This window comes from Pleurodeles waltl, chromosome 6 (assembly GCF_031143425.1).
Source record: "Pleurodeles waltl isolate 20211129_DDA chromosome 6, aPleWal1.hap1.20221129, whole genome shotgun sequence".
Lineage (NCBI taxonomy): Eukaryota > Metazoa > Chordata > Amphibia > Caudata > Salamandridae > Pleurodeles > Pleurodeles waltl.
The window spans coordinates 663,863,815-663,881,809 of NC_090445.1; the positions used below are offsets into that span (position 1 = coordinate 663,863,815).

Below are 17,995 nucleotides of genomic sequence, written 5' to 3' on the forward strand. Positions count from 1 at the left end.
TGAGTCAGTAGGTCTGGTCTGTTTGGAAGCTTGTGACGTGTTACTATAAATAGATCCAATAGTGTTGTGTACCAGTGTTGACGTGCCCACGCAGGAGCTATATGTATCATAGTGAGGGAGGTGTGATGAATCTTGTTGACCAGAAATGGAAGTAGTTGGAGAGGGAGAAAAGCATAAGCAAATACCCCTGAACAATTGATCCATAGAGCATTGCTCGTGGATTGAGGATGTGGGTACCTGGATGCGAAGTTTGGGCATTTTGCGTTTTCGCTTGTTGTGAAGAGGTCTATGTGTGTTGTTTCCCACATGCAAAAGTACTGTTGTATTACTTGTGGGTGAATCTCCCATTTGTGTGTTTGTTGTTGCGTCGTGCTTAAGAGATCCGCTAGTCGGTTGTGTATCCCTAGGATATACTCTGCTAGTAATTGAATGTGATTGTGAATTGCCCATTTCCAATTTTTTGTGCTAGAAGGGACAATTGAGATGAGTGTGCCCCCACTTGTTTTTGCAGATAATACATTATTGTCATGCTGTCTGTCATTTTCAACACTGTTTTGTGTGTGATCTGTGGCTGGAATGCTTTGAGTGCTAGGAATACTGCTAGCAATTCCAAGTGATTTATGTGGTAAGTTTGTTGAATTGAGTTCCATTCTCCCTGTACAGTAAGGTTGTTGAGATGGGCTCCCCAACCTGTCATTGATGCATCAGTGGTGATTATGGTCTGTGGCACAGGGTCCTGAAATGGCCGCCCTTTTGTTAAGTTGGTGTGATTCCACCATTGCAGAGAGTTGTAAGTCTGGCGGTCCAACAAGACTAGATCATGAGGTTGACCCTGTGCCTGAGACCTTTGTTGCGAGAGACACTGTTGTAGGGGTCTCATGTTTAGACGTGCATTGGGAACTATTGCTATGCACAATGCCATCATTCCCAAGAGTTTCATGATAAACCTTACTGTGTACATTTGATTGTATTGTGGTTAAGATATGAGATTGTGGAAAGCTTGAACTCTCTGTGGGTTTGGGCACCCTAATGCTGATTGAGTGTTCAGAATTGCTCCCAGATACGGTTGTATTTGCGCTGGTTGTAGATGAGATTTTTGGTAATTGATTGTGAACCCCAGGCTGTGTAGGGTATCGATTGTGAATTGTGTGTGCTATTGACAGGTTTGAATGGTGCTGGCTTTTATGAGCCAGTCGTCCAGATAAGGAAAGATATGATTATGTTGCCTTCTGAGGTATGCTGCAACCACTGCTGGGTATTTGGTGAATACCCTTGGTGCTGTTGTTACCCCAAAGGGTAGCACTTTGAACTGGTAGTGCTTGCCTGGTATTACAAATCTTAGGTATTTGCGATGTGCTTGATGTATGGGAATGTGGAAGTAAGCATCTTTTAGATCTAATGCTGTCACGCAGTCTTCTTTTTGTAGCAGGGGAATGATGTCCTGAAAAGTGACCATGTGGAAATGCTCTGACAGGATGTACTGATTGAGGGGTCTGGGATCCAGGATTGGCCTAAGAGTACCATCCTTTTTTGGCATGAGAAGGTATAGAGTATATACTCCTGTCCCTTGCTGAGGTATAGGTACCATCTCTATTGCATCTTTGAGAAGAAGTGAGGTGTTCAAGAGAAAGCCTTTGTGAGCGAGGGGGAATGTTTGGTGGAGTAGAGATGAGTTCTAGGCAATAACCAATTTGTATAATTGACAGCGCCCATTGATCTGATGTAATGTTGTGCCATTGTTGATAGATATTTTCCAGTCTTTCCCCCACAGGAGATGTATACTGTGTGGGGATATGCAGAAGGTCACTGTTTAGTTAAGGTGGAGGCACCTCTTGTGGTGGTGGATGTACCTTTACCTCTAAAGTTGTTTCCCTTGTAGGATCCTCTGAAAGATCCTCTGGTGTAATATTGTTGTGCCTGCTTTTGTTGGGATGTAGAGGGCTCTGATGTTGAATAAGTGCTGTTTGTCAAAAGGCATATTGAGTACTGCCTGTTGTATCTCAGGTTTGAACCCTGAAGTACGCAACCATGCATGCCTTCTGATGACCACACTAGTGTTACTACCCCTTGCTGAGGTGTCTGCTGCATCAAGGACAGATCTAATTTGGTTGTTGGAGATAGCCTGGCACTAGGTAACTATTTGCTGTGCCCGTTTTTGGTGTTTGGGTAGAAGGTATTGTAAGAACTTCTCCATCTCATCTCAATGAGCTCTATCATATCTGGTTAAAAGAGCCTGAGGGTTGGCAATTCTCCAGTGATTAGCAGCTTGAGTTGCCACTCTTTTCCCTGCTGCATCAAACTTGCGGCTTTCTTTATCTGGAGAAGGAGCATCCCCGGTCTATTTGCCCTTTTTCTTGCTGCACTAACAATAGAGTCAGGTGGCAATTATTGTGTGATAAAGAGTTGATCTGAAGGTGCAGGTTTGTATTTTTTGTCCAACCTTGGTGTGATAACCCTAGCCTTCACTGGCACCTTAAAAATGTAATCTGCATGTTCAAGCATGCCTGTGAGCATTGGTAGGCATTGATACTCCTTGTGTGCAGAGGATAGTGTGCTAAATAAAGAAATCATCCTCTATGGGATCTGAATGCAACTGCACATTGAGATATGCAGCTGCCAAAGCAATGACCTGATTATAGGCAGTGGTGTCTTCAGGTGGAGATGGCCTAGGAGGGTATAAATCAGAATCATTGGATGGAATAGTGTTTGGGTCATACAAATCCCATGGGTCTATACTGTAGTGAGTGTCACTCAACTGATCCCCATGTGAAAAAACAGGGGATTGTGGAGAAAATTGTGTAGGTGAAGGTGGTGGAGTACCAGGAAGCAAAGGAGAATGTGGTGGTGAAGGCTGATGTACTGCCTTTGGTTCCTCCTTGTGCTTAAATACTTTTGCAGATGGAGGCCCAGCTTCTAAAGTCTCTTGGAAAGGTAATTTCTTTTTAGTTGTAAAAGGAGGCGAAGCAATAATCCTTCCAGTATCTTTATGGATTTGGATTTTGTGCTGCTTAACGTCCATCACGTCAAGTATGGGCCTTTTTTCTGAAGACTCCTCTGTAACTGAAGCATATTTCCCTCCCACAGGTTTAAGTTCTGAAAGTTTGGAGCCTGAATGTTTTAATCAGGCCGAGAATGTCGGCTCCGAAATGGATGGTAGTTTTTTTTTACTCTGAAATGGATGATGGTGGTTTCAGCTGAAGGGTGGAAGCCTCCACTCTTCGTCGATCCCGAAACAGGTTTGGAAAGCTGTTCGGTCGATGCCCAATGCACTTTGGTCTTTTTCAGTGTCAAACCCGAGGGTTGGTCATCGTAATGTATTTTTCGGGTCCGACCATGGCCGGCAAGCTGTGGTGGACCCAAGACCAGTGCTGATTACTTTTTAGATGTTTTTTGGTGATGGGAAGGGGCTGCTCACGTACTGAGCTGCTGGAATCGATTGGCTGTCCCCATCGGAGTCTCTGTCGGAATCAGAATCTGCGATGGAAACTGCAGTGTGAGCTTATTCCCCTCCGAAAATGTCAGGCGTTTGTTCCGACGACTTGGATGCCATCTCTAACCGACGTGCTTTTCGATCCCGGAGAGTTTCCTTGGAATGAAAGGATCGACAGGCTTCACAGCTTTCCTCCTTGTGATGGGGAGAGAGGCAGAGGTTGCACACCGAGTGTTGGTCGGTGTATGGGAACTTAGCGTGACACTGAGGGCAAAAGTGAAAGGGAGTCCGATCCATCAGCCTGACATCATTGGACGACCACAAGTTGAAGTAGGCCTGGAAAGGGCACGGTCGCCCAAAAGGGTGTTTAATCGACCCAGACGTTACAATCGGATCGAACATCGGTGAAAAAACGTGATCAAAAATGATACCGACGTTTAGAGTTAGAAGACAGAAGTTCAGATAGTACGAGCCGAAATCTACCTGAGTGAGAGGAAACATGTCCTAACCCAACGGTGGAAAGAAAACAATCTAACAAAAGACTCAACGCCCATGCGCACTATCACTGAAACGAGGAGTCACTCGATCTCGTGACTCGAAAAAGCTTCTTCGAAAAAATACAACTTGTAACACTCTGAGCCCACCTCCAGATGGCGTACTTATGCAAAGTATGTGTATCTGCAGCTACACATGCCATTGAACCTATAGCTACAGGTATGTAACTTTTCCTTTTGCATCGTAGGATCTTCTTTGATAGACATAAACCTTGAAGAGAACAGCAAACTAATAGAAAAACCTCCAACAGCGGCTGCCAGGAATCTTACCCTGTGAGTCCATAAAGAGCTGGACATGGGACCAATCAATTATAACCAGGGTCCAGACCCATGAAGACAATATAAACTATTTGAAAAGATTTCTTAATATTTCTTCTCCAAATCTGGACTCAGCGAGAGTATCCATGTTTAGGGAGTAGTGTTTTGTGAATGTGTGTAATGACCTCCAAGTAGCTGCCTTACAAATGTCTAGTTTAGGGACGTGCTTCCTCCAAGCCGTGGTGACGGCTTTACCTCTTGTTGAGTGAGCTTTTGGCTTGTCATGCAAAGGCTTGCTTGCTATCTGATAACATAATGAAATGCAAGAGATTATCCATCTTCCAAATGGATTTTGCCCTATTTAAATAAAACCGCAGAACTCTTTTAAGGTCTAGAGAATGTAGTGTTCTCTCAGGTGTAGGGTTTGGAAAAAAGGTAGAGTTAAAGATTGATTGATATGGAACTCTGACACCACCTTAGGCAAACCAGAAGGATATGTAAGCAATACAACCCTGTTGTGGTGGAAAACTGTAAAGGGTTCTACAGAGGAAAAAGCCTTCAATTCACTAACCCTGCGAGTTTAGATGATTGCAACTAAAAAAGCCGTTTTCCATGACAAATGTTGTAGAGGTGCCTTATGGAGAGATTCAAAAGGAGGACCCATTAGTTTCAATAACACTAGGATCAGCTCCCAAGGAGGTGAAGTTCCTCTGGTTCGTGGAAAAACCTTTTTAAGTCCTTCCAAGAAATCTTTAAGTATTGGAATTCAGAAAAAAAAGATTGTTGTTGGACATTTCCGATAAGCAGTGATGGTTGCTAGATGTACTTAAGAAAGGAGAATTGAAGCCCTGATCTGGCGACATGCAATAGATAAGGTAGGATGAGATTCCCTTGCACTGTAATAAGATTATAGTTCCTAGCCCTACACCATAAGCAGAAACATTTCCACTTAAACTCATAGCATGTTCTTGTGGCTTCTTTCAAAATGTGCTTTCAATCTCTCAGGAGATTTAAATGTCCGTATTGGGTGACCTCAGGAGTCATGCTGCCAAATTCAACCACTGGATAATTAGATGGAGAATTTTGCCCTGTTGTTTGGAGAGGAGATCTGGACTGAGTGGCAGACGTTTGTGATGGGCTACAGATAACTGCAGAAGATCTTTGTACCACCACTGTCTCGCCCAATCCAGAGCTATCAGTATCATTGTGATCTGACTAGTTTGTGAATTACTCGCGGAACCAGCAGAATTGGTGTAAAGCCATACACAAATGTATTTCACAAGTTATAAAAAAGGGCATTGTCTAGAGATTTTGGTTCTAGAGCTCTGGAAGCGTAGTCTTGGCATTTTCTGTTTTGGGCGGTGGTGAACACATCTAACGTTGGAGTGATTCTGTCTTTGAAGATGTTTTCCATTACTTTGTCATTGAAGACACTTGTGTGATAGTCCTTGTGGTAACGACTGAGAAAATCTGCTTCTACATTTGGAAACCCCTGGGATATAAAAAGCTGTGATGGAAAGCCCTCTTGCTAAAGCCAAATGCCACATTGTTTGAGCTTGAAGAGAAAGATATCTTGATCTTGTTCCACCTAGTTCGTTTATATAAAACATTGTAGTGGTGCTGTCTGTCTGAATCATGATGTCTTTTGATTCAAGAGATGGTATTTTGGCTTTGAGAGCTAGGTGAATAGCTTTCAGCTTCAACAAATTTATGTGATAGGATTTCTCTTTCTTCAGACCAAAGACCTTGAATCACCTGATGTTTCATTTGGGTGCCCCAACCTGTCAATGAGGTGTCTGTGACAATCATTTGAGTTGATATTGGTTTCTGGAAGGGAACTCACGCCAGGAAATTGTGAGAGTTGGCACACCATGAGAGAGACTGACGAGCATAGATTGTCAGAAGAATCTGATCTTCCCAGAGACCTATGTTTTGTGACCATTGATCTTCCAGGCACATTTGGAGAGCTCTTATGCACAGATGTGCATTTGGGACTATGGAAATGCAGGATGCCATTTATCCCTGAAGAGACGCTATCTGTTGGATCGTTGGTTTGGTCTCCTTTAAGAGATGTGCAGAGCCTTCATTTGAATCAATAACACTCTCTTCTCAGAAGGAAACACTTTTTCTTGCTGAGTGTAACATTGCTCCCAGAAATGAGAGGCACTGTACTGGTGTGGATATTGATTTTGGTGTATTGACTTATAGTCCCAGCGATCCCAGGAGGGATGTTGTCATGACACAGGCTTGCTTTGCTTTGTGGAAGAACCAGCTCTTGTTAGCCAGTCATTCAGGTATGGATATACAAAAATACCTTTTCTTCTTAAATGTGCAGCTACCACTGCCACGCATTAGGAAAAGGTTTGAAAACTGACTTCAGGCCAAAAGGAAGTATTGCATACTGATAATGGTGAGAACCTACTACAAACCGTAGAAATTGTCTGTGAAGTGAGATTATTGGAATGTGGATGTACACGTCCTGGGAGTCTACTGCACAAAGCCAATCGTTTTTCCTTATGTGAGGGAATATTTGATGTACTATTAACATTTTGTACTTTTCTTTCTTTATAAATTTGTTTAGCATTCTAAGGTCCAGAATAGTTCGAAATTGATTGGATTGAGTTTTCTTCTGGACAAGGAAGTATCTTGAATACACCCCTAAATGTTTTTGATGTTGTGGAACTTTCTCTATTGCTTTCTTCTGCAATAAAAGAGATGTATCTTCTTTGAGGTCGTCCAAATGGGCTGTTGTGACTTGCTCTGGAGGAACTTGTGGTGGAGTATTTGGTAAGCGAAGGGCATAGCCACTTTGAATATTGTTTAACACCCATTTGTCTATTGTGATTTTTTCCTGATCTTCCAAGAAAAAATGTACTGTTCCCCCCACACTACTGGGAAACAGTAAAGGGGGTGTACGCATCTCACTGTTTTGACTGAGAACTTTGCCGTTGGTCTGCGAGGGCTTCTGCAGAAGAGATCTTTTCCTCTGGTATCTGCTCTAGAATGGCATTTGAGCCTGCCTCTGCTGCTTCTGGTATTGGTAAGGCCATCTAGGGGTTTGAATCCTATGATAGTAATCTTGCCAGACCCTATACTTGTTTAAAGAGCTTTTTTCTGTTTCTCTAAGCCGAAAGCCTTAAGCATTTCTACTTCGTTCTTCATGCGAAGCATCTCCTCTTTTGTATGTTGACCGAAGAGGGAGGATCCAGAGAGCGGCAAGTAGGCAATTTTCAGTTGTGCGTCTGGCTTCAGATGACAGTCTTAGCCAAGACATGCGTCCAAGTGATATTTCACATGAGAAAGTCGTGGCAGACAGCTCCACCAAATCCACTACAGCACTGAAATCTCAAATCTCAAGATGGCACTTTCCTAACAAAGCTGCAGAGTCCGCATAGCGCAAATAAGTGGGAGCTGTACCACATATTTTCCTTCCAATTGCATCCAACCTCTTGCTTTCTCGGTCCACTGGGGCTGTGGTTTCCGGAGCTGATGCATGTCTTCTCCTCACTGCAGTCACACTAACTGAATCTAATTTTGGATCGGATTTGAGAAACTCCAGATCCTGTTGTGGAGGTCTATATTTTTTAAGCAGCCTCAGAGTTGCAGCTTTAACTGTGAATGGAGTTAAGAATTTTTTTGGTGCTATCTCCATAAGGCCTGGGAGTATTGGAAGAGGTCTTGCAATAGGTTTAGGTTATAGATTCTCTCATCTTATAGACACCGATGGCCGAGGAGTGTCCATCTGTATATTCAGTTTAGAGGCAACCCCTTACTAGGGGATCTTGGAATGTTAGGATGTCATCTACTGGTGAAACCCTAGATGGAGCCTGAGCTGGAGAAAGCAGTGTATAAGAGGAGGATGTAGAGTCTGGTGATCTTGTCCTGGGCCTCGTGGATGGAGTCTATGTCCTAGGGGATACAGATTTTGGAGGTGGTGTTTTTATTGGTGATGGCACCTTCCATTTGTGAACTGGCGAGGTAGAGGTCGCTGTACACAGGAGACAGATTCAATGGCTGTAAAAAAACCAGTAGAGGGCCATCAGAAGGTATTTTGGCACATATCGATGGATGACTCAGGTCCTTTTCAGGTGAATGAGGGCCCAGATGCTGCGAAGAACCTGACCAATGAGATGTGGAAGATGAAATCTCCATATGAATGCCTTCTGACGTCGAGAAGGATGTCATCAACATTGTATTCTGCCTTTTAGCTGTAGCAGGAGTCACTGGATGTAACATATGTCTCTTTGCCATTGAGTGCCATCCTGTCTTTGGTACAGACATCGAGTGGTGTGACTTTGATGATGAGTAGCAAGATTTTGACGTTGAATGTACTATCCACGACAGACCAGGAGTAGGATCTTGACGTTGAGATCATGACAGTGCTGCTGAGGTAGTTTTCTGCATTGTAGTAGGTCCTGCTTCTGATGTCGAACGGTGACGGTGTTGGTGTCCCATTGATGTTTAACCTTGTCTAGACGGCGAGCAGGATGGTGCCAAACCTTTTGATGGCGATGACTTTGATCTTGATACATGACGTCAGAGGGAATGGTGGTGGTATTGGTGTTGAAAAGGAGACCTCTTGGAGTCAGATCTCCTTTTGTGGGAGTCTGTACTTGATCTTTTTGTTTACTGAGAAAACTGATGTGATGAAGATCTCTCCATTCTCTTTCTCTTTTTCCTCTCCCGGTCTGCTTTCTTGTCCTCCATCCAGCCACGCTGTCTGATGCCTTCTCTGTGGCTAAGTGTTCTTTTAGAAAAATTTTGACATGTCACAACCCTTAGTGATTTGTTGAGGAGATAAACATGCAACACATACCTTATGGGCATCTGAAGAAGCCTATTCCTTGCCACAGGTTGGGTACTTTATGAAGAGAGCCGGTATTTTGACCAAAAAACTCTCCAGAAAGGAGGAAATCCAGACAAAATCGGTTTATTTGACAACACATGTGAAAAAATTGTCAATTCAAATGAATTTTAAAGCGCAGTGAAATCATTTCTCACAGAATTTTGGTGAAAATAAATCACCTGAGGTGTTCTGAGATCCTGTCCTGAAGGTGCCGGAAAAAGAACTGACACTCTCAGGCAAACTGCCACCTCAGTACATTGTGAGAAAGGGTCTCGCTGAGGCCATTAAAGGTATAGGACATGTTTTAAAGCTTTCAGAATTAGCCTATCAGGCTGTCTTTTTCTCTAATGCAGTCCCTGTTAAGGGCAGCCTTTTTTCTATGACAATGTGTTGAGATATTAAAAAGGCCTTTTCTCCGCTATATGTGTCCTACTACCCTTCTACAACATTTTGAAGGAAAATACATCGCTGACAGTCTAGACTGTGACTATATGAAAAGGATCTGCAATGATGAACACTATACAGACAGTTTCCTGACATCTAAAAATATATTTTGAAGAAGGTGTGCCGGGTTTCGGGCAGGCAGCATGGGATTATTCAATGTTTGTCTTCCATGAAGATTCCTACGATGCAGAACAGTCCTTTTGGAACTCATCGCTAGGAGTGCTGTGGTGTCCAAAGCATTTTCACTAGGGACAAGGCTGGAAGACATAATGAAGGAGGCAGACTGATTCTAAGATTCCACATTTAGGAGGTTTTATTTTAAATATCGTGTGGACGTATGTTTGTTGGTGGGAAGTAAACTTTGAACTGTATAATCCTGAAAAGATTCCTAGCAATCGTTAAGGAAAATTTAAATTCCATTAAGGAAACAAAGGTGATTATTATCCCTCTTCACAGAATCTAAGCATTCAGTTTCCCAACCGTGATGTTGGGATGTTGAAGCAGAAGATGAACTTTACAAAAATGTCACCTTAGTTGTATAGTAATTAATCTGATTACAATGGTTAAAATAGTACTGTTATACAATGCATGCAAGCAATAGTTGGCAATATCTTGGTGTAAATGAATGTTTATCAGTGGATGAGCAAAATATGGAGTGATTTGTGGGAAATCAAAATTCATGAAGGCTGTCATGTGAAGAAAGAGGAGCTGTAAGAAGTGATCACAACAACTGAAGGGATAGCTGGCTGATGGTATGACTACTGCTTTATGGGAAGCATAGTTTATGGTTTTGACTTTTAAGAAGCTTCTGGAGGAACGAAAGTTGATGCATAATCTTCACCTCAGTGTCCCTAATAGAACTGAAACTTTCCTTTACGATTGGTAGGAAATTTTTAATTATCATAAACAAGGAATCAGAGTTCACCATCATTGCAACATATTTGCCTCTTATTGTGAACACTGCCTTAGGACTGATTCTTATTCCTTGATAATCCACTGCATTTACATCATCTGCCTTTTCCTCTGCTTCATGCCTTTCTATATCAAGCACTCTCTGCTCACTGTCCCCGGAGTCTTCTTCAACCACTGAAACTCAGTTCTTGCCATCTCCTCTGCACACTCTGGTAAAAAGGCCCCTTTTACCACAATGTGTAGGAAATGTGCCCTTTCTGCAAGGTCACCCCAGATTGATTGTAGGTCTCTGTGCATTTTAACCCACTAATCAGTAATAAAGTTGCTGTGCTTTCCATTTCAACATGGAGAAATTGGCATACTCCTGATTGGCATATTTAACTTACCTATATGTCCTTAGTATATGGTACAAAGTGTACCCACAGCTGTAAGTTAAATGTCAGTAGTGGATTGCAGAACCCATTGTGCCACCCATTACAGTGGCAGTGGTGTGACTGCAGGTCTAGCATTTGTAGCCTGTTGTACTTTTAAACTGCAAGTTGGACCTGTCAAAATAACCCTTTTGATGGGTTCAAACCTTTCTTTTAAATATTTAAAAGCCATCCCTATGTAGGCCCTACTGCCCATAAGACATGGTCCATGTTTTTTAAAAGGAAGACATGTAGGAATTAATGTCAAACCTGTCCTTAGAAAGGCCCAAAAGCTTTTTTCACTGTAGCAAGGCTGGCTATTCCATTGGAACACACTGGGCTACTTTGCTACATCTAATAATGGCAATTGTGGTTAGGAGCCTGCTAGAAAAATAATTACAAAACTATTTTTAATAGTTATTAGAAATCCAATTCAATAGAGAAGAGATTTTTTTATAAATACTATGGAAAGGGTAATTTTAGAAAAATACCTTTTCCTTGCCTAAAGTCTCTGGAGGCCTGTGAGCATTTGCTCTCCCACTTCTGCCTGCCAGAATTTGAACAGATTTGAATGGGTGTGCAAATGCCTCCCGGAAGCAAACAATAGGCTGACCTGCATGGGCAGAGATGACCACTCTGAACCTGACAGAATATGCAAGGTGAAAATGATAGCATACTTTTAGACATTAAAGTATCAAAACCTGCTTGACAGGTCTGTTGCGTTTTACATATAACACTTGGGGCAAAAACAGGATGCCAAAACAATTCTTGTGTATTCCCTGATTGCTTGCGGAAAAACCTGCTTCTAACGTTTGTCTTTAGGTTTATAGGTCCCAAACTGGATTTTACTGTTCGATAAGGGGGGCATTGACATTACTATACCACACTCCCCACACACACCCTCGTCCCTCATAGCCTATGTTCAGTGAAGGTGAAGACTTACAACATCTTGAAAATGATCAAACTGGCCCTGAGAATGTTTACCCAATTGGTTAGGGTATGCCCAAGAGCCATTCCCACCCACAAGCTTGTGCCAGGCATAAATGTGGCATCTCTAGGCATCCCCTAAAGAAAACTACTGGACCTATGGAAGATCAGAAGAGGACTGAACCTGCTGAGACCTGAGAAAACCCTAGAAGACTGGACCTGCTATCCCTCTTGTACTCAGGATAAAGAAGTGTGTTTCAAGGGTCATAAGGCTGACCTCCTGTTAAAGCTACAAGGACACTACAAGCTACCTATCCATACAACTTCCTAGCTGACCAGTGGCAACTGGACCTTGACAGGATCCAATTCTCCTGTTTGGCATCTGCCTGACACCCAATGAGTTTGTAAGCGCCTCACCTAAGGTCATGAGGAGGTTTAGAAGTGTAATTATGTGGTGGATTGGGACATAAAGGACTAAAGTCAAAAGGCAAAATCTTTGACCAGGACGAACCTGGTTGGTGTATCCAACCAGTGCTCCATCGCAGTTAGCGTAAAACTGCACCTACATCCCCATATACCATGACCAATGACTATCATTGGTGCTTTGTCCTTCTCCGTGCTATTTTTTACTTAAAAATGTAAAAATGTTGGTGTAATTTTGTTTATTCAATTTTACTCTATTTTTCTAATTCATTTTTGGATTTTTATTGTTTTGCATTCCGACTATATTACTATTTTGGTACTGCATAACTACTTTACACAGTGCCCTAAGTTAAGCCTGTGTGCTCTGTGCCATAACTCCCAGAGGGTTTAGCTCAGGTTAATTTGGTGACTTTGAGGGTTCATCCTAGCCAGGATTGTGATTTTTCAGTGGTGGGTAGTCACATACCCCAAATAATAAGCACATTTCTTACAATTAGGTACCACCACGTCTACAGTCTTTCTAATGCCTATTCTTTGCATTTCTTTCATGCAATTTTCAGTCTCTCCACCACTTTGGCAATTGTGATAAGTTCCTTAAAAAGCACTGCTAGCTACCAAAAGACGTTCTTGCATCTTGCACATTGCACTACGAGCTGGTCTTTAATCAGTCCTTCTGCATAGCACCAAACAGGGATTTAGCAGCAATGTCTCTTAATCTGGATACTAATTCAACAACAGATTCAGTAGGCTTTTATAGTTGTGTGTATAATTTATGTCAACACATTACTACATTTACATATTTTGTGGACCTTGTTTATATATCTGAAATGCTGACTATTGACAGTTGTTCACGCGGATATATATTTATTTATGCTTCATGGCTGAAGATTAAGCCAGCAGGGGGCGTGATGCGGTTTGCCAGCCAATCTGCATGTGCTGCAATGTGTATGTGCACATTGGGTGGCAGCAGTGCTAATGTGTGAACATGATCGCAGAGAGATTTGCCTAGCATAACAGCAGCACCCTTCTGAATTCGGGGTCGCACTGAGGTGCTATCAGGCAGCTGTCAGATGTCTTGTTCTACTCTTCACAGATGGTGAGAGTTAGAGCCCAATATCACGTGAAGCGGTTGAGGCCTGACTGTCTATTAGGCACCATGATGATTTTGTTAGTGGTGTGTAGCCAGAGTGAATTCCAAATGAGCAGTGAAATTGTTGAAAACAACAGTGCAGGGTGGCGATGTTTCAATATAATAATAAAGTGATACTGAAAATGAAAGCAGCATTCAGCAACAGTAGGTACAACCCCTGTTTTTAAGAAGGTTGGTCCCTTCAATTCATCAACTGGGTTAGACGCCATCACTGGGGTATTGGATTGGTTGTTGCCAAATTGCTGAGTTGAAAGAGGACTCCAGAGACTGTCCTGACGGAGGCAGAAGGGTTCATCAAGTAGACAAGGTAACCAATATATACAAGAATAAAATGAAAACATTCTGCTGCATTTAAAGTTACAACATACTCACACCCCAAGATTGGATTGGAGATTTCAGAACTCACAACTTGCACCCCAAGATTGGATTGGATATTTCAGAACTCACTGAAAAGAGGACTTGATTCGAAAAAGGAAAAACTTTTCTTAAGTAACACTGAATACCTTCAACAGCTTACAAAGTACACACTCTTGGCTAGGGCTGCTGTATACCATAGAAGCAGACAGCAGCAGAGCTACACTTTCAACCTATTACAAAAACGTTCCTTTCTCTTAAATAATGTATTTCTACCGAACTTCTCTTCACACTAGAAGGGAAGGATTCTCAAATTCCCAATGCTTTCTTAGAGGCGGAAGGTGTGGGCCTTCCTTGAACATCAGGCATCGATGAGAGGAGAGGTAGGAAAAACCTTCTAGATGGGCCCAGTTTATAAGCTTATAGCCTCAGAAAGGTGGACAAAATTGGAGCATTCTTCAGAGAGATCAGTTACTATTAGAGACCAATTCGGGCCATGTACAAGACAACATAGAATGTCGAAAAGAATGGTGCTTTATGTTTCAAAGATTGTTTGGGAGCAAATTTGATGCATAGGGTCATCCAGGTTTACCTCTCGCTGTCAACAAAGCACTGATTGTCCTCTCGCTGAGTGCTCCAAAACTTGCTTTGATATCTAGGAATGGCTTGCTGCCCAGACCTACTGTCATCAGCTCTGGAGAATGACGTTCTGTACAGAGAGATACGAGAGACACCAGGAGGTTACAATTCAAGTGAATGAGGTCAGTGAGATGAAAGCGATGGACTGAGAGAGAGAAGTTGTGCTAGAAAAGACAATGTAAAAGCAGTCAGCGAGAGGTCAGGTTAACAGGAAAGAGGTTGGGGAAAAGACAGAGAAATGTGAGAGAGGTGAAGACCATATTCTACAGATATAGTTCAACTGCCCATTCAATGGATGGTGACAGAGCGCTCCTTTCATGAAAGGAATGTGTTAGGAGTACTCCCGGTGCCACCAAGCCTTCAATGAATGTAGAGAAGGTATGATTGTGGGTTATGTGTTGATTATTTTAAATATGTTTTACAACTCCTTCAGCCCATTATGTGGCCTAGTGTCATGTTGTGTGTCACTTGAACAAACAGCCTCACCTTTGTTCTCTGTGGCTTGGTGCCACAGCAGTTGGGCAGTCACCGTGGTCCAGCGGTTCTTGGCTTCCACACTTCCTGCCTGGAAGGTAAAGGCTTCTCGGGTTTTCCGGCGTCTGAACCAAAGCTCGAATCGGAGACCACTGTCACCAATGTTCTCTGTAAGGCCCATGTCAGCAGTCTAGTGGAGCCAAAGATGTGGAATGAGAGACACAGTAACAAAGAGGGATACCTTGGAAACAGACTGGGAAGAGGATAGGCTGGAGAAGGAAACAGCCAAGGAGAAAGAGCGAGATAGACTGGGTAAAGAGACACTGACAAGGACAAGGAGACAAGGAGCCAAGGGACAGGGAGACATAAGGCAGTGGAAATAGAGAGCATGAGGGACACGCAAGGAGAATAGATTAACTAAATAATGGTTAATGAAAGGCTTTTCTGTGATGGAATGCCTATAAGTACACAGTTATTTGCCTATAACACTATTTCTCCAAGGTTGTATCTTTCACAGAGTAATGTGCTTGTGAAAGATCCCCAGCCATCAGAAAAGTATCCAAGACATTGAAAATAAACATAACTGTATTCTCATTTCTAGCATGAGAACTTTGCTTTACACATGAGGTTATGCCATATATAAAGCATCTCCACCGAAAGCATAGTGCAGTGAAATAATTAATTGTAATTAAATCGTTATGTACATGACTGTGTAGAAATGATCTTGGTTTATGTTATACTAATGCCACAAATATGCATACATAAATGCAAGCCTAAGAAGGCCACCTGGAGTGGTCATTATGTAGCTTCTTTGACACTACTGTCTTTTCAAAAGTGAAGTTTACGGCATACGAAAGGGAATACTGTTGTATTCATTTTGAAAGTCTGTGGTCTTTTCATAACATTGAGGGAATATTAAAAATCCCGAAGAACCTTTTAAAGCTACAATGCTGAGAACTAAAGAATTTTCAGTTCTATATTTCAGTTTTTAATGAATGATGGCTACAGAGCAGGTAATTCTACATCGTTTTACAAAGCATTTTCCACAGCCTTCAAACATTCAGACATTTTTGGAAAATAGCACATACCAGCATGATATTCTGTTCTATATTTTTCTACTAAGCGAGGATAGCATAGTACGTCTTCCAGGCCTTTCTAGAAAGCATCTGTATAAACACAGTATGTTCTTTTGTAGTCTTTCCCTTAATGAACCATGCCATATTAGCTTCCAGATCCTTCTCACAGAGAAGAGTTGAAATCTCGAACCAAAATCATTCTAGAGATAAGACATGTGCAGCCAACTTTGCTGATGGAGCCATAAGTAAAGTTGATCCTGCTACTAACCTAATGTTGCAGGCTGGTGCGTAATTTAGTGATAGATCACAGCTTGGAATTTTTACGTAACTGAGAGAGTCTGTACATGGTGGACACAGAAATTAGAAATCGATTGGCCAAGTGGAGGTCTGATGATTGTGGATGTTTCCTGAGATGACAGGAACTACAGCTGAGGGAAAAGCTTTTCAATGTATTAGCCATCGGAAGTCCAAATGATTACTGTGAATATGGTAAGCCTCTGATAGGCTGATACTGATTGAGCGCAACATAAACATAGATAGGCTAAATGAGTTCTATTCAAATGACAGTTTTGAGGAGACATGATATGAATGTCAAATGTGTGTTCACTGGGAGAGCATGCTTGCTCTTTAAAGTGCTTGTATGGGGCTTTTGGGGGCAGGTCCTGGTGATGTCTGGAACCTTGTGATTCCTACTGAGGACTCAGTGCAGCGTTTTCCCAGGCAGAATCTTGAGATGTTGTGTTCTAGGGTAAATTAAGGCATGACTAAGAAGGTTTCTTTTTTTTTTTTTTCAGGAGCTAAATGATGTCTTTATAATATCAACATTTTGGGTCACAATTTCCAGAATTGCTTTGGGTACAATCTTCTTGATGGCGTTTTTGTCAATGGTTTGGGACACCTCACACTGTGATAATTAGGACTTAAATTACCACGATGCACTCCTGCAACTCTGTCACAACTTAATATCTGTGGAAACAGTAATAAATAAATGAAAAAGAGTGTGTCAAACAGTGAAGGAGAGGGGGGCGTTTAACTTAAATCTGCCATGTGTCAAAATATCGAGCTTTTTATTTTGAGCCGCAAAAATACTGAATCCAGAATAAGAACAGCCACTATATTGGAATGGTAAGTAGATGTGTAGTTAACTCGTTCAGCTCCCTTGTGAAGTACATATCATTCCAGAAAAGCTATCCTCAAGCCCCCTTTGCGTCTTTGACATATGCGTCAGTTTCTCCCTGGTGGTGGAAGATTAAATATCTTTGAAGGTAAACATAGATGGGCGCACAGGTTAATGCAACACCCAGTTTATTTATTTGTTGTTGCTGATTTATATGCTCCCACGCGCTTTTCTTTGGTGCGTGTATGTTCTGCAGTTTTACTCAACACTTTCTGCTATGTTTTCATCACTCTATGTACAGATAGTGGGACACTGGCAAGTGCTGCCTGTAAAACTGTGAAAATTCAAATAAAAACAAATGTAAAAAAACAAACAAAAAAAAAAAAAAAAAAAAACCAAACACGGAGTGGCCTGTTGGTTTACTATTTTACATTTGGAGAAGTTTCTTCAGGAATAGAGGGCAGGCCCCGTCCTAAGTGGTGAGTAATAGGTAGCTATAGTAAGGACATATATATCTATATATGTATATCACATAATATTTGCCACCTCAGACTTGGTGCATTTTTTAAAAATTATTTTTGTTCTGCACACTGCCCAAAGCTGGGCAACATCCTTTTTCTGCTGAAGGTGGGTGTCTGCCATTGTCAGATCCCTTCTAGGCAATGGCAAACTCCTGAATGATGCAGCCCAGTGCTCACTTGTGGGCTCATTCATTGATATGCATTTGTCCCTCCCAGGTCCTTAGCTGGTGGATGGGCTAATGGAATGGGCCAAGGGCAACTTGCATTCCCCCTTGCGCCTGCCTAGAAATGCCTAACTCCCCGATCCACTCTTTCTGTCAGTAGAGAGGGAGGGAAGTGGAAAACAGAGCAGGAGGAGCAGTCCAGCTAACATTCTAAATTCTAAATACAGCAATGTAATGTTTGTCTAGCTTTCACAAGGATTCCTAAAAGAAACACATTTTTCAAAGTCAAAACATAG

At 42.1% G+C, this 17,995-nt stretch overlaps 1 protein-coding gene across 3 annotated transcripts in view; it reads right to left on the reverse strand.

Moving 5' to 3' along the window:
* ARHGEF40 (Rho guanine nucleotide exchange factor 40) overlaps nucleotides 1-17,995 on the reverse strand; it is a 309,810-nt gene that overhangs the window by 35,591 nt on the left and 256,224 nt on the right. For 2 of the 3 annotated variants that reach the window (XM_069239054.1, XM_069239052.1), the window contains exons 19-20: nucleotides 14,834-15,011; nucleotides 14,301-14,417 (exon numbers count right to left, since the gene is read on the reverse strand). In XM_069239054.1, coding sequence (XP_069095155.1) covers nucleotides 14,301-14,417; nucleotides 14,834-15,011 — 295 coding nt within the window. The remainder of the gene's footprint in view (nucleotides 1-14,300; nucleotides 14,418-14,833; nucleotides 15,012-17,995) is intronic. The other variant, XM_069239053.1, reaches the window with a different exon arrangement.